We start from the raw sequence: 13,046 nt of genomic DNA, 5'->3' as shown, positions 1-13,046 counted from the left end.
TTCTTTATTCCTTACACTTTGGAAATTTCATGTTTATTTGAAAGCTACGAAGTGCGCGTAAAGAGCCTGGTCTCTGTGAGGAAGAGCTTCTACCGTGGGTCAGATTACGTCTTTCTCGAAAATCCTTTTTAGAAGCTGAGATTCCATCGAAATCACACTGCAGTCTTTCTTTTCGTATTCTTTGCAATTTTAACGTAACTTCAATGTATATTTTGATCGGATAAACCAGCGTGCAAACGCACTGGGATGTTCCTGCGGAATGTAAATCCCCCCCCACCCCCACGTACCCCACCCGTTTTCTTCTCCGTACTGACTCTGCATTAGTGTGGCCCCCCCTCCTTGCCTGTCCCATCAGCAGCCCGACCACTTCCGGTTCTGCGGGTGGCAGGGCGTCAGCTGTGCCCGAGAATCATCGGCTCCTACTTGTGTGATGTGCAAAGAACACACACCCTTCAGAGCCACCATTCTGGATCTGAGCAAAGCGCCCCCCCCCCCCCGTTTCCAGGAGAGGTAGGTGGGCACTAGCAAGAAGCCCACAGGCGTGGCACCGAGGCGAGGGGCCTTCCTTTGGCCTGGCTTCAGAAGCACACTGCCAACGTTATTTGGTGCTGCTGCTGCTGCTGAGCACTGACCCTGCACAACCTGCCAAACGAGGTTTGGGCGACCCTGTCAAAGAATACTCAAGCATTTTTGTCTTTGCCCATGTGGACTAAAGGGCGGCTGGGGGGGGGGCTTATTGTGGAGAGGAGAGTGTGGCAAACGGAACCAGGAGCTCTCAGAGGAAAGGCAACGTACATTCAGACAGTAGCAAGCCTCCACGCTACCAGACCTCAAGACTGGGTGGCTGCAGCATTACGGGGCTAGGAATCTCTTCTTCCCAGATGATGGCACAGCCCCAATTTCCCGCTGGGAGCGCAGGCCCTCCTCTGTGGCTGAAGGTGCCCCGCGGGTCAGTTGCATCCAGGTCCAAGCAGCCACTGCCGGGAGCACTGGAGGAGTGTGAAGCTGGGCCAGCCACGGGAGCAGGCAAGAGTGCCCCTGGACCAGCCCCGCAGGAGGCGCTGGGCCTTGGAGTCCTGCAGAGCCCCAGCCCGTGTCAGGCAGGCCAGGCGGTTCAAGAGGGGAAGTCAAGGATTTCATGGCGCAAGCACTGGCAGAGGCTGTAGAAGATGCAGAGGATGAGTGTGGAGGGCACGAGGCTCACGAGAACGATGCCCAGGCTGAGGCGTTCCACGAGGAGGAGATAGATGCCCAAGGGCAGGGAGCTGAAATACACCAGGCAAAGCACGCCCACGAGGAAGCGGGGGACGGTGTGGCGGGCGCTGCACGCCTGGCACTTGGCCAGGGGGCCGTGGCAAGGTAGCGAGGCCAAGCTGGGGGGGCGATAGAGCCGCATCACATCCAGGAGCCCCACCCCCTCGGGGGCTGCCAAGTCCTCGGGCATCTCCAGGAGGGTAATGACCAGGCAGTCAGAGGAGCCGTGCCTGCCCTCCCCAAAGGGCTCCAGGACGCCAGGGCACAGGAGCACCTCCGGAGGGGAGAGGGCCGGGTGGCCCTGTTTGCGGGCCCGCTCTCGGCAGCTCAGCAGGGCCAGCGCTCGCCCGTCATCCGGGAGCTGGCCCACGTCCTGGTCAGGCAAGAGGGTCTCCTGGCGGCAGAAGGGGCAGCTGAGGCACCCGGGAGAGTCGCCTACGTCGGCCATCTTGCGCAGGCACCTGGCACACATCCCATGCTGGCAGGGCAGCAGCTTGGGCCGGCGGGCGTGGCCGTCGAAGGCCTCGTAGCAGATCTTGCACTCCATCTCCGGCGCGGCGAAGACCAGCGGCGGGGAGCCCCCCGGCTTGCCCCGGCTGAGGGACATGGCGGCCCAGGCGGGAGGGGGAGGTCTGGCAGGGGGACGAGGAGGAGGAGGAGGAGGAGGAGGAGAGAGAGGTCAGCCGCCAGCCGACGGCTCAGCCACAGCCCGGCTGCCCAGCACGGCTCCTCGGCCCCCCGCCCCGGGCAGGCACCTGCTGCACGCTCGGAGCCGGGCACCCGCCCGCGCCCCCGATAGGCAGCCAAGCGCCCCCGCGACAGCACGGCCAGCGCGCCCCCGGCAGGGACCAGGGACCCCCCGCGCCCCTCTCACCTGGGCTGCGAGGTCCGGCCCGGCTCCCGGCTCAGCCCAGGGCGCGCGGATCGGGGCCTCGCAGGCGCAGCCGCTGGGCGCTGGCTGGGGGCGCCGCCGGCCCCGAGGGAAGCCCCGGCGGCGGGGAGGGCGGCCGCCCGCCCGCAGGAGCCCCGAGTCGGCTGGACTGCGCGGCCCGGCCCGCGCGCCCTCCCCAGCGGCTCCGCAGCAGTTCGGCCCGCCAGGCACGCGCAGGCCGCGGGCACCCGCCCCGCCGTTGCCGCGGCAACCCTGGCCGAGCCGGAGGAAGCGCCGCCGCCGCCCGCCCGCCGGGGCTGGAGCGCCAAGGGGCCGGCGGAGCGGACGCGGCTCCTGCGCCCTTGCCCGCGAAGCTCCTGCTGCCGCCTGGCGCCGGGATTGAGAGACGGGAAGGCCCCGCGGAGAGCGGAGCGCAGCCAGCGGGGCAGAGAGCGGGGCAGGCGAGACCCCCCGCGCAAGAGCCCTCCCCCTCTGGGCGGGTCCGGCTCACTGGAGCCCGCCTCCCCCCGCGCGCCCCTTTTGCACATTCTGCAGAACGCCGCCCCCCCCCCCGCCCCGGTGGCCCCCAGACCAGAGCCCGGGCCCGGAGGGCCTTGCGGATCTTGCCCACTCGCAGGGCAGCGCCTTCCGAAGGCTTGGCTGTTCCAGCGCGGGCAACAGGAGGGGCAGGCGGCCTGGCAGAGGGGGCCAAGCGTGGCTGCTGACCAGAACCGCAAATTGCCAAGGGCAGGATTGCGTCTTCGCACTGCAGAGCCAGAAACTGTCGCTGTGGTCCAAACAGGCTACACGTTCCCGTCTCCAACGCAGTATATTCCTTTTGCAACGTCTGAATGTGATCCTACTTGAGGCACTGTGGCTCTGCCAGTCCACTTCCTGCCCCTCAAAATATTATTCTTTCCCCTCCGCCATTTGATGAGACTGCAACAGGTACTGCTCTGGCACTCCTCGTTACAGCCAAAGGACAATGAAAAGGGAGGGCAAACACTCTCCGGAAGTGGATTTCGGTCTAGAGAGCCAGTGTGCACTAGTCTTTAAAAGGCTGGACTAGGATCTGGCAGACACCAGGTATGAATTCCTGCTCTGCAAAGAAGGGTGGGCAACGGGGCACTCGTATACCCTCAGCCTGGCCTCCATCAGAGTGTCCTTGCGAGAATAAAGTTTAAGCAGAAGAAAAGCAAGGTTTAAATGAAGGAAACAGACAGCGGCCACAGCCTGAATTTCTGCAGTGCTCCTACAGGACTGCCGGGCATCAGCTACATTCCTGTACCGGAACACCCTATTGTGGCTGACGGCTGCATCCGGCTGCCGTCACTTTCTTGCAACCATTCACTCATCAGGAGACTGCCCCCTGTGGCTTTGCTATCCCCTGTAAAGCCCCCAGTGTATTTTAGAGGGGTTGGGGGAGAAGGCAGCTCCAAAACCTCTTGCGCATCTCAGTGGTAATGGGCTTAGAGACGGACGGACGGGCGGAGCGGAGGGTGTCCCAAAGTCTGGGCTGTGACTTATCTGTGGTGCTACTGGGGTGCAAGTCCAGGCAGCAGTCAGCAACGCCACAGTCAGGCCCATGGGAAGGAGAAAAGCACAGAGGAGGGGAAGCCAAGCAGGTTAAGGTTTCTCGGAGCAGCATTCCAAACAGATCTGCCCCGTTCAAGGAACAGGAATAAACCCCTCCTCTCTCCCGCCCCACACAAGTCAGATTCACACAGGAGGGTCTATTTCATTCACGGCAGCAACTCTTGGCCCCCTGCAAGAGATTGTCCCGGTAGGGATTTCCGTTCTGAAACTGAGGCCCGACCCAACACAGACCAAAGCTGAGGATTAAATGCACCCAGGCCAGGGAGGCAATGTAATGCTGGTTTTTAATGTTCCTAAGAACTAGGAAGTGAAATCAAAAATAGACTTTCCTTTGCACTTTTGATAGAAGTAATAAAATGGTTAGTGCTGTTAAATTAAATCCTTAAAAAAAACAAAACCCAAGGGCCTCCAAGACAGGCTGGGGCTTCAGGTAGAAATCATGACAACTACAAAATGGCGGCCAAGACTTCTGCAGACACACACTTGAACGCCTTTGCTCTGGTTTACAGTAAACGGCATCAGTGAGAACACGCAACTGGAACGCTTGGGCAAGAAACAAGAGAAAGGCAACAAGATGGCCTGTGCGGAGCTGAGTTATCACACTGACACATATTTACATTATAAACACAGCTGGGCTGGGCCAGAGCCACCACAGTGCGCAGCACAGCCCTACTCCCCCCCCCTCTCCCAGGCAAAAGTAGTCCCAGTTCCTGCTGCAGTGCTGAGAGCCAGGGCTTTGCCCCCAACCCCCTCAGGCCTCATTCTGGTTGCCTGGCCCACTTAGGCTGCTGTCTGTACCCTCTGCCACAGCTCTTGTGCGCTCCTTCAGGGAGGGAGCAGCAGGCGCCTGCTCTGGGTCCTGTGGTGTGGCTCCAAGGCTCGATGTTCTCCACCAAGGGCTTGCAGCAGTGGAGAAGCAGGTGCATGCTGCTCCGCCAGGCTTCATCTCCAGCGGGGCACTCTCCCCCCCCCCCCAGTCTGTCAGCCCAGCCAGCTGGCTGTTAATTGGGGGTGGTCTCGCGACTGGTGCTCTGCTCCCGAACTGCATCTCGATCATTGTCTGGAGCAGAGGAGGAGGAAGAGGAGGAAGATGGGGCGGCAAGGGTCCGCCCTGAGTGTTTATAGGCCGTTAGGAGCTCCTGCAGCCGCTCAGAGGTGGGCTCCCACTTGGCAAACCCAGGGTTGTTTTGCAAGAAGAGGATGGCCGTGTTGTGGACCGCTTTGTAGTACATTTCCTCCCTGCAACAGAAGACAATAGCTCAAGATCCACCCTGAGCCTTAACCCTCCTCTTCCCCCCACTGCCCCAGGAGCCACCAGGCAAGAACAGCCAGAAAGTGCACACGTGGCAGCTCGGTCCCTGAAATCTCCGAATTGGGGGAGGGGGGGGAATCAGGGAGCATGGCTGGAGATCATAATGGGATTGCTGTAGGGACCAGTGCAGAAGGGGAAGAATTTGGACCAGCCAAGAACCTGGGCAGGAGAGTGGCTCTGGCACTGGGACCCATCACAATATGCCCAACAATGTCCACAGGACAATTACACAAAGCCCCAAGTTCAGCATCCTGCCCACCCTGGACTAACCGGCCTTTGATTTTTGTCAGATGACCCCCCCCCCCCCCCAAGCCAGGGTGTTTGTGGAGAATGAGGAGACGGCAGAGGCCTGGGGGGGGGGGCGGCTTCCAGGGTGCTGCTTCTCTCAGCAGGGCACAAGAGGGAGATTTTCACAAGGAGCCCAAAGGAGCCAGTCAAAAGAAAGGCCCGCTGAGGAACGCTCAGGAGGGAGAGGGCAGGCGGCCTTTCCCTTCCGAGATGCAGGCATCCTGGCAGGAGGGCGGGGGCACCTCTTGGCTTACTTTTTGCACACGTGCTGGGAACCACTGCGGTACTCGTGGTCGAAGGCGGGCAGGATGAGCTGCTGCCGCTTGAACTTGCTCTGCTCCATGCGTGTCAGTGCCGGGGTGGGGGGGTCCCGCCACTCGGGGATGAAGACGATGAAGGACAGCGGCTCACTCGAGGTTTCCAGCAGTTTCTAAGACGTGGGGAGAAGGAACCACCTCGTCCACAACCAGCCACTGGGCGTCACAGTGTGGGGCAGCAAAACCCCTCCCAAGCCACTGTGGTCCCAAAGCAAAGCAACGCTGGGGGGGGGGGCATACCTCGAAGTGAGAGACCATGGCATCCATCAGCTCCTCACAGAACGGAGGGTTGGCCTCAAATGAGCCGCTGATGGGGAAGAAATCCAGGCAGGGACTGAAGGGAAGAAGAAGAGGCAGCCAAGGCCGGTGAGGGGGAGGGGCCACCCCCCAAAGGCCCCCAACTCCCCTCCCCCAGCCCCTCGTTTCCCAAGCTGCTCAGCAACAGAAAAGCCATGCACAGCTAGCAAGGACCCAGGCATGCCCCCCCCCATCCGTAACCATCCCCCACTGAGCAGGAAGTCACCCTCCCTCCCGTCTCACCCCCCCGGCCCCACAGGACCAAAGCTGCACACGGGCGCACACACATCCCCCTCCCTCCGTCCCTCCCCCGCCCTGGCACTCACCCTCGTGATCCAAAATACCCATCCGTGTCCACGAAAGCAGAGCAGTACTGCTTGAAGTAGCAGTTCAGGGGGGAGGCAAAGCACTCAAAGCTGACCCCAAAGAGTTTGTGGAGGGCTTCGAAGACGTGCACTGGGAGCGCCCGCTGCAGGCCCGTCCCTTCATAGAGCCCGACACCAAACATCATCTGTCGAGAGAGACCAACCAGCTCTCAGGGCCCCGACCAAAGCAGGTTGCTGAGCTCACAAGCGGCACCGGAGGAGACCGTGAAAGGAAGGCCACGCCTGGCGCAGCAGCCCGGCCTAGCGCCTTCTGGATTTATGCCTCATTTCCCCGGTTCCCAATGCCTAGGCCGCAGCAGCTCAAGGCCAGAATAACAGCCCCAACCTACCTGGTATCTGCGGAGAAGGCACCAAACCCTCGGCAAGAACCGCTCAAAGCTGGAATCGTCAATGCAGCTATATCGATATAGTAGCCACTGCAAGAAAAAGGAATTTGCTGCAGACTCACAGCCAAGACAGGCCTGCCCCACCCTTCCCCCAGGGCACGGCTTGCCATTTATTGACCGAAGGCGCCCCCCCCCCTCTTCGAAGCAGGAAAAACAGCACAAGAAAGGGCCCTTGCTTCACCCTCCCCTCCCCGCCCAACATACCAGCTTGCTGAAGTAGTTGCGGCTGACTTTCACCATCTCGCCCTTATAGCGCACACAAACCACGTTCTCCACGTGCATCTCCACGTTCGGCAGTGCTGGGGAGGGGACGGCCAACCTCACCGGGAAGCAGTAGACAAGCCGCTCCTGCACATCTGGAGGCTCCACCTCCGCTGTGTATCAGGTGTGGCATGTCAGTCCCTTTATATTCAATACCACCCTTCCACAGCACACAAGCCAGAATGGACCGAGCAAAGGCCAGTCTGCATACATGGACTGAGGCTCACAGCGCTGCAACAGCTGCGGCCCCACACGTGCCCTAAGGGAACCCGGCTGCTTGAGTCCAAGGAGCGCCACGACTGTTCCAGCCGGTGCCCCTCCCCCTTCGTACCTACCAGGTATGCTGTGCTCCTTGAGGATGGCCAGGTGTTTCTCACGAATGCGCTTGACGTACTCCAGCGAGATGTGGTAGATCTTGCTGCAGATGCCCTCCACAGAGTCCTTGGCTGCAGCAGACACATGCGGGCCACACTGCTTGCGCAGGTGCTCCAGACGGTCCTGTAGGCATGAACAGAAAAGCCCTCAGACTCCCAGTGGCCCCAGAGCCAACAGCGCCCGTAGGCTTGCAACCATCATAGAGCGAGGCTGGGGATTCACTGACCATGTAGTCTTCCTTGGAGGCCGAGTGGTCCCGCCGCAGCCAACTGAAGGTGTCCTCCACGTTCCACTTGACCACCTTCCTGCTGTCTGGAGAGGCACTCCTGCACCCAGAGCCAAGCAAGACTTTACTCCGAGGAATGCATCAAGAAGTTGGTTTTGGCTTAGAAAAGCATGGCGGGGGCAGGTGGGGGACAGGAGAATCTCAAGGAAAAACTTTTAAGAGTTTTTTCATTTTTTTCTCTGAGGACTCCCCCTCCCCCCCATTTTCCAATGGGAAAAAAGGAACATTTTGGAGACTACAGCAAAAGAAGAAGAAAATACACACTCCTATGAAATATCTTACTCTTTTTGAGCGAGAAAAACCTTGTTTCATCTTACAAAGCATTTCATTAATTTCAAATGTATAGCAAGAAAATGTCTGAGAACTTGCTCAATTTTCCCAATGGAAACATTAGGAAAGTTGGGAGAGTGCTGGAAAAAACATACTGTAGACATATTCTGAATTTCATGGGTATTTTTTTGTTGTGTTTGAACATAAAGCATTTCGGCTAAAATTAACATGATAATGCACTTACTGACAATACCTTTTCAACATTATAAAATTTAGCTTAATATCTAAACATGACGGTAGTTCAACCTGTTGTGAGTCGATGAAAGAGTTTCTGTCCAAATAATAAATTCTTTTGTTTACTACAGAACCTGTTTTCTAGTTTCAACTTTTATTTTTTCCCTACCTCTCAGATAGTAGTAGTTAAGTTTATGTGGTATGAGCAAAGGGTAGAGCACTTTGCAACTCTTTCTCAAGTTGGACTAGATGACCCGAGAGGTCCCTTCCAACCCTATGATTCTATGATTCTAAGTACTGGGTATACTTCCCATTTTTTCTTACAAAAAACAAAGATATTTATACTTTTACAGCCTATAAATATGCCCAATAGTACTTTGTACATTAATTAACTTATAAAACACATTTTTATATTGTTAAATAACTAACAGAAGTTTCAGTTCGATAGTAAAGAATGGATTGCATATAAAGGCTCCAACCTGGATTCAATGAGCCTCTTTGCAGCCTCAGCGTATTTGAAGAGCAGCCTCTTGGCTTCTTCTCGGAACTTAATGCGGGACAACCTGCAAGACACGCGAACGTTCAACTATACAGAGAAGCATCAACAGGCCTAACTAAAGCTCATCACAAAGGGTCTCCAACCCTCCTGTGACTAATATTTAAATAGCAGCAAATCAGTCAACAGAGTATATATAATTATATATAAATTTTTAATATACACTAGCGCAAAAGTGAATCAAGTAAAGTGCTAACGTGCAATAAATAAGCATATTCCTTAAAACAGTTCTCCCATCAATATCCTGTGCCTCAGGATCACAGCAAGAAATACGACACGCAAAAGTGGTAAAGGGCTGCGGCCTAGGCTTGCTGCCCCCACGGACCTAGAGACTTTGTGACTCCCCATCCTCTGACAGTACCTGATCGGAATGTCATTCATGATTTCTCTGAACATGGAAGGAGACACCACAGGCTCACAGTCACTTGGCAACAGAGGGTCTGTCCCTTTGTCCACCACCTTCCGCTCCAGCATCCAACGGTTGAAGGACTCCCGCGGAGGCTCAATCCCTGGAGCAGAAGTAAGGAGCTGTCACTTCCAGGGCTAGGCTTAAAGAGCGTCGCAATGACTGGAAGGAAGGTGGGAAAGAGTGAGCAAGCAGCTACCTTCGCGCTGCTGGCAAAGCTCTCGGTAATGCTGGCGCAGCTTCAGCATCAGCTGGGATCGAAGGAGTTCCACTTCCGGGTGAGGAGGAAGCACCTCGGAGGGGGCTCTCTGCTTAATAACAGCATTTGTCTGGATGTCCAGGTCCCAGTACACCCTGCAGGAGAAGGGAGAGTCATTGCCAGGCATGGAGGAGCCAGGACCAGAGGAGGACTTGGGCCCCGACCTGACAGAGCAGGCACTCACACAGCCCCCCGCAACTGTGACTCACTCGGTTGGTCGCAAAAGAGCAATCTGTTGCTTGTCTTCAGGAGAAACCCCCCACATCTTCAAAAGAGGAGTCCCAGGCGTACTGAAGGAGTTGGAGACGGGCTGAGTGGGAGGGTTCCCTGATACGTCAACCTGAAAGAGACCACACTAGAAGAAGCGGCCAAAGCAAGATCCGCTTGGGCGGCGGGGGGGGGGGGGCAGTTCCATCCCATGCTGTGAGGAGAGGGGCCCTGACTCAGCAAGGTGCCTGCTGGCCATACAGACAGAAGACAGCTTCTTGAGTATTTGCACTCTCTAAGGCCCTGGCAAAATGCAACCAGGTTACCACAGAAAGCCAATGAGCTCAGCCGGAGTGCAAGGCTGCTGGAAAGATGTGTCTGAGATGGCCAATTCTCCTCAACTCTTCACCCCACGAGCAGGCTTTCCTTTAAAAAATGAAATCCCATCTGACCCACCAAGAAACCCACCCCCGGCTTGTTCCGAGGGCTCCTCCACTGGGCTTCTAGCTCTCTGTGCGGCAGAGCTGCCTCGTTTGGCCATCGCTCTGAACCGCCCTGCAGAGGGCTTCTGACTGTCTGGGCATTCTGGAGGACCCAGCGGGGGCCAAGGCCTACCTTGGGCTTCTTCACACTGTTGCCACTGGGCTGAGCTTCCTCCGACAGCCTCTGTTTCTGCACCTTGCCTTCAGCGGCCACGTCACCAACTCCCCCTTCCGCAGGCACGGGAGCTGCATTCAGACCGAGAGGATCTGACTGGGGAGCCCAAGGAAAGAGCTGTTAGGGGGCCGGTGGCCCACAGCGCGTGCCCCAGAACACACAGCCAGAAGCACCACAAGCTGGGAGTCAGTCCTGCGTCCCAGGAACTCACAATGACATCATGCTGACCCAGGAGCGGCATCTCCCAGAGCGACTGGTTGGTGAAGCGGTTGAAGTAGTAAGGGCGGTTCTCCCGCTTGCTCCAGCACTTCTCCCAGCCAGCCTGCACGAGCTCATCTGAGGAGGGGAGAGGAGAGGGAGTTAGGGACCAGAAAGGCTCAGCTAAGGGGGAGGCAGGGACTTCCTCACCCACAGGCACGCAGCCCCCCCCCCGCCCCCGCTCACAGCCAGCCAGTGATTACCTGGCAAATCCTGCACCAGCCGAACGGGCTTAGGAGAGCTTGGCTGGTTCTGATGGGATGTGCCAGGAGAGTGGCTCATCAGAGCAGCGTCCTCCCTAGAACTGCCGTGGTTCTCGTTGGCCATCGCTCAGCAATTGCACTGGGGTGGGGGGTGGGGAATCAGGAAGAAATAACACGTCAGCAGGTCCTTTCTCCAGGCCAGAGGAACAGCGGCACCAAGATCCCAGCATGCAGCCCCTGCTACACTGCAGGCTCTGAATTCAAGAGGGGATGTGCCAATCCCACCCTCATCCCGACACCCCAAAGGCAGGAAAGCATAAACTAGGGCAGGATACACCTGCATCTTTGTGGTACCACAAATGCAAAGCGGGACACTCTTGGGGCCTACTGCAGCAGCAGCTGTGATGAGTGCCCTTCCCCTTCGCCAGGCTTTGGGGCCTTAGAGAAGTATTTGCACTGTCCAATGTGTCAGCTGTTCTACCTTCAAACGTGGAACACTGTCACGTTTTGCTTGTGTGAAAAAGCGCACATGTAAGTTTCAAAGCACTCTGGAATTCAGGTGCCTCCTCCCTTCAGTATCGGAAGAAGTGAGCTGTGACTCACAAACGCTCACACGCTACCACAAATCAAAAAGAGTCCAGTAGCACCTTTAAGACTAACCAATTTTATTATAGCATAAGCTTTCGAGAATCAAGTTCTCTTCGTCAGATGCCTGATCAAAACTGACGAAGAGAACTTGATTCTCGAAAGCTTATGCTATAATAAAATTGGTTAGTCTTAAAGGTGCTACTGGACTCTTTTTGATTTTGCTACTACAGACTAACACGGCTAACTCCTCTGGATCTGCTACCACAAATGTTAGCCTTACAGGCGCTGCTAGGCTCTTGCTCTTTTTTACTGCTATCTTGTGGCCTCCTCCAGGCACTCAGATTGGCTGCACTGTACACAGCCCCCAACTCTGCTCCCTGCCATTTACAGTAGCCCTGTACAAAGAACAACTCCACCTGTTCACTGAGCACATGGGAGAGGAGAAGGCGTGTGAGTGCACAGGCCCTGCCCCTGAGCAATGCTTGGTTGTCTGCAGGGTGCACCCGGGAAGTAGCCACGTGTGCATCCTGTTCCCCATGATCAGCAGGGCTCTCCAAATGCCACAGTTCATGGGGAGGGAGGGTTTGTGTCTTTGCTTCCTCCATGCAGTTGCCCCACAAGTGACTGTGCAGAGGGAGGGGGCTGCACACTTGTGCCTGCTCTCCCTCCCCACGCCTCCAAGGAATGCACAGCACTGTCTGTACCAGGCAGGCTAGTGCTCCGAAGGCATGGGCCCTGCTATCTCTTCCCAGCCTCTGAAAAGCCAAAGAGTTTAAGGGGACAGACTGGCAGATACAGGGAGATCCCGCCCCTCAGTGGATCCTAGCCATGGCGACTAAAAGGGGCCTCTGTGGTTACAGGCAGCAGCCCCGGGAGGAGGCCCTGGCCCAGTGCCCCGCTCTCCGGGGCAACTGCAATGCAAGGGGGCTGGCCTGGGCTGCCCCAGCAGGGCTCTTCTGCCCTTGAAACTGACTAATCTCACACTGTGTAATCCGCCCTGAGTCTCAGGGAGAAAGGCGGGCTATACGTGACAGAAACAAATGAAAGGAAAGACAGGACTAAGCACGCCCCGGGCAGCTCCGGCTCCAGCCCCGGCGCAAGGCTGGCTTGCCTGGGGCGGCCGCCCTGCCTGCCTGCCTGCCTGCCTGCCTCTGCCCGCCTTCCCCCGGCCAGCCAGGCAGCTCCGGCCCTCCCTCCCTCCCTCCGGGGCGGGCACGGCGAGGCGCTTCACCCGCGCGGGCGCGCCCCACGGCTCCAGCCCGCGCCCGGCAGCTCAGCTCGGCGCGGCGCAGCGGGCGGTACCCACGGGGGGGGCGGCGGCTCCAGCGGCGACGTCTGCGGCTGCGGGGCGGCCTGGCCGGGCTAGTGGCGGGCGCGGCGGGCGGGCGCCTCATCGCGGCTCGGGGCTCCGCGGGCGGGAGGGGCGGCCTGCGGGAGAGGAGAGGAGACGAGAGGGGAGCGGCGGCGGGGGGGGGGAGCGGCGCGGGCGCGGGGAAGGGCGCGCGGCGGGCGCGCGCCCCAAGATGGCGGCGGCGGCGGCGGCGGCCCCCTCCCGCCGCCCCCTCCCCCGGCGGCCGCCCGCCCGCCCCGCCTGGCCCGCGGAGGAAGGTCTCCGGGCACCGCGCCGCGCCCGCCCGCTCACCTGAGCGCGGGGCCGGGGCGAGGGGGCTCTGGGGGCCGCTCCGCTTCCCGCCGCCATCCCGGGGCCGCCTCACCCTGGCAGCCACCGCCGCCATCTTGTATGCTGGACCCGCGCCCGGCAGTGCGCAGGCGCCGGAC

General features: G+C 58.5%; 2 protein-coding genes across 2 annotated transcripts; both read right to left on the bottom strand.

Annotated features, from left to right (window-relative positions):
* LOC129330890 (E3 ubiquitin-protein ligase RNF182-like) lies at positions 1 to 2,172 on the bottom strand. The gene is made up of 2 exons (XM_054981159.1): positions 2,129 to 2,172; positions 1 to 1,886 (listed from the first exon to the last, which is right to left on the bottom strand). Exon 2 carries the CDS (start codon positions 1,859 to 1,861, stop codon positions 1,115 to 1,117), a length of 747 nt encoding a protein of 248 aa, XP_054837134.1. The 5' UTR covers positions 1,862 to 1,886; positions 2,129 to 2,172; the 3' UTR covers positions 1 to 1,114.
* A 1,816-nt stretch (positions 2,173 to 3,988) lies between these two features.
* PCIF1 (phosphorylated CTD interacting factor 1) lies at positions 3,989 to 13,046 on the bottom strand. Its single transcript, XM_054981257.1, has 17 exons — positions 12,910 to 13,046; positions 12,574 to 12,695; positions 10,680 to 10,818; positions 10,430 to 10,554; positions 10,177 to 10,314; positions 9,564 to 9,694; positions 9,295 to 9,449; positions 9,051 to 9,198; positions 8,613 to 8,696; positions 7,570 to 7,669; positions 7,304 to 7,466; positions 6,912 to 7,081; positions 6,651 to 6,737; positions 6,262 to 6,446; positions 5,879 to 5,972; positions 5,576 to 5,751; positions 3,989 to 4,960 (listed from the first exon to the last, which is right to left on the bottom strand). The coding sequence occupies exons 3-17, from the start codon at positions 10,801 to 10,803 to the stop codon at positions 4,723 to 4,725; spliced, it is 2,118 nt and encodes a 705-aa protein (XP_054837232.1). The 5' UTR covers positions 10,804 to 10,818; positions 12,574 to 12,695; positions 12,910 to 13,046; the 3' UTR covers positions 3,989 to 4,722.

This window comes from Eublepharis macularius, chromosome 5 (assembly GCF_028583425.1).
Source record: "Eublepharis macularius isolate TG4126 chromosome 5, MPM_Emac_v1.0, whole genome shotgun sequence".
In the NCBI taxonomy this organism is placed as follows: domain Eukaryota; kingdom Metazoa; phylum Chordata; class Lepidosauria; order Squamata; family Eublepharidae; genus Eublepharis; species Eublepharis macularius.
The sequence above is the reverse complement of the archived record's forward strand: the minus strand, read 5'-3'. Positions and strand labels throughout refer to the sequence as shown.

Bases quoted from the DNA above. Each gene is read 5' to 3' on its own strand.
- LOC129330890 (XM_054981159.1), bottom strand. From the start codon at position 1,861: ATGTCCCTCAGCCGGGGCAAGCCGGGGGGCTCCCCGCCGCTGGTCTTC.
- PCIF1 (XM_054981257.1), bottom strand. From the start codon at position 10,803: ATGGCCAACGAGAACCACGGCAGTTCTAGGGAGGACGCTGCTCTGATG. The intron at 10,315-10,429 runs GTGAGTTCCTGG...TGGGCTCCCCAG, and splicing joins TGGGTCAGCATGATGTCATT to TCAGATCCTCTCGGTCTGAA. The intron at 8,697-9,050 runs GTACTGTCAGAG...CGTGTCTTGCAG, and splicing joins ATGAATGACATTCCGATCAG to GTTGTCCCGCATTAAGTTCC.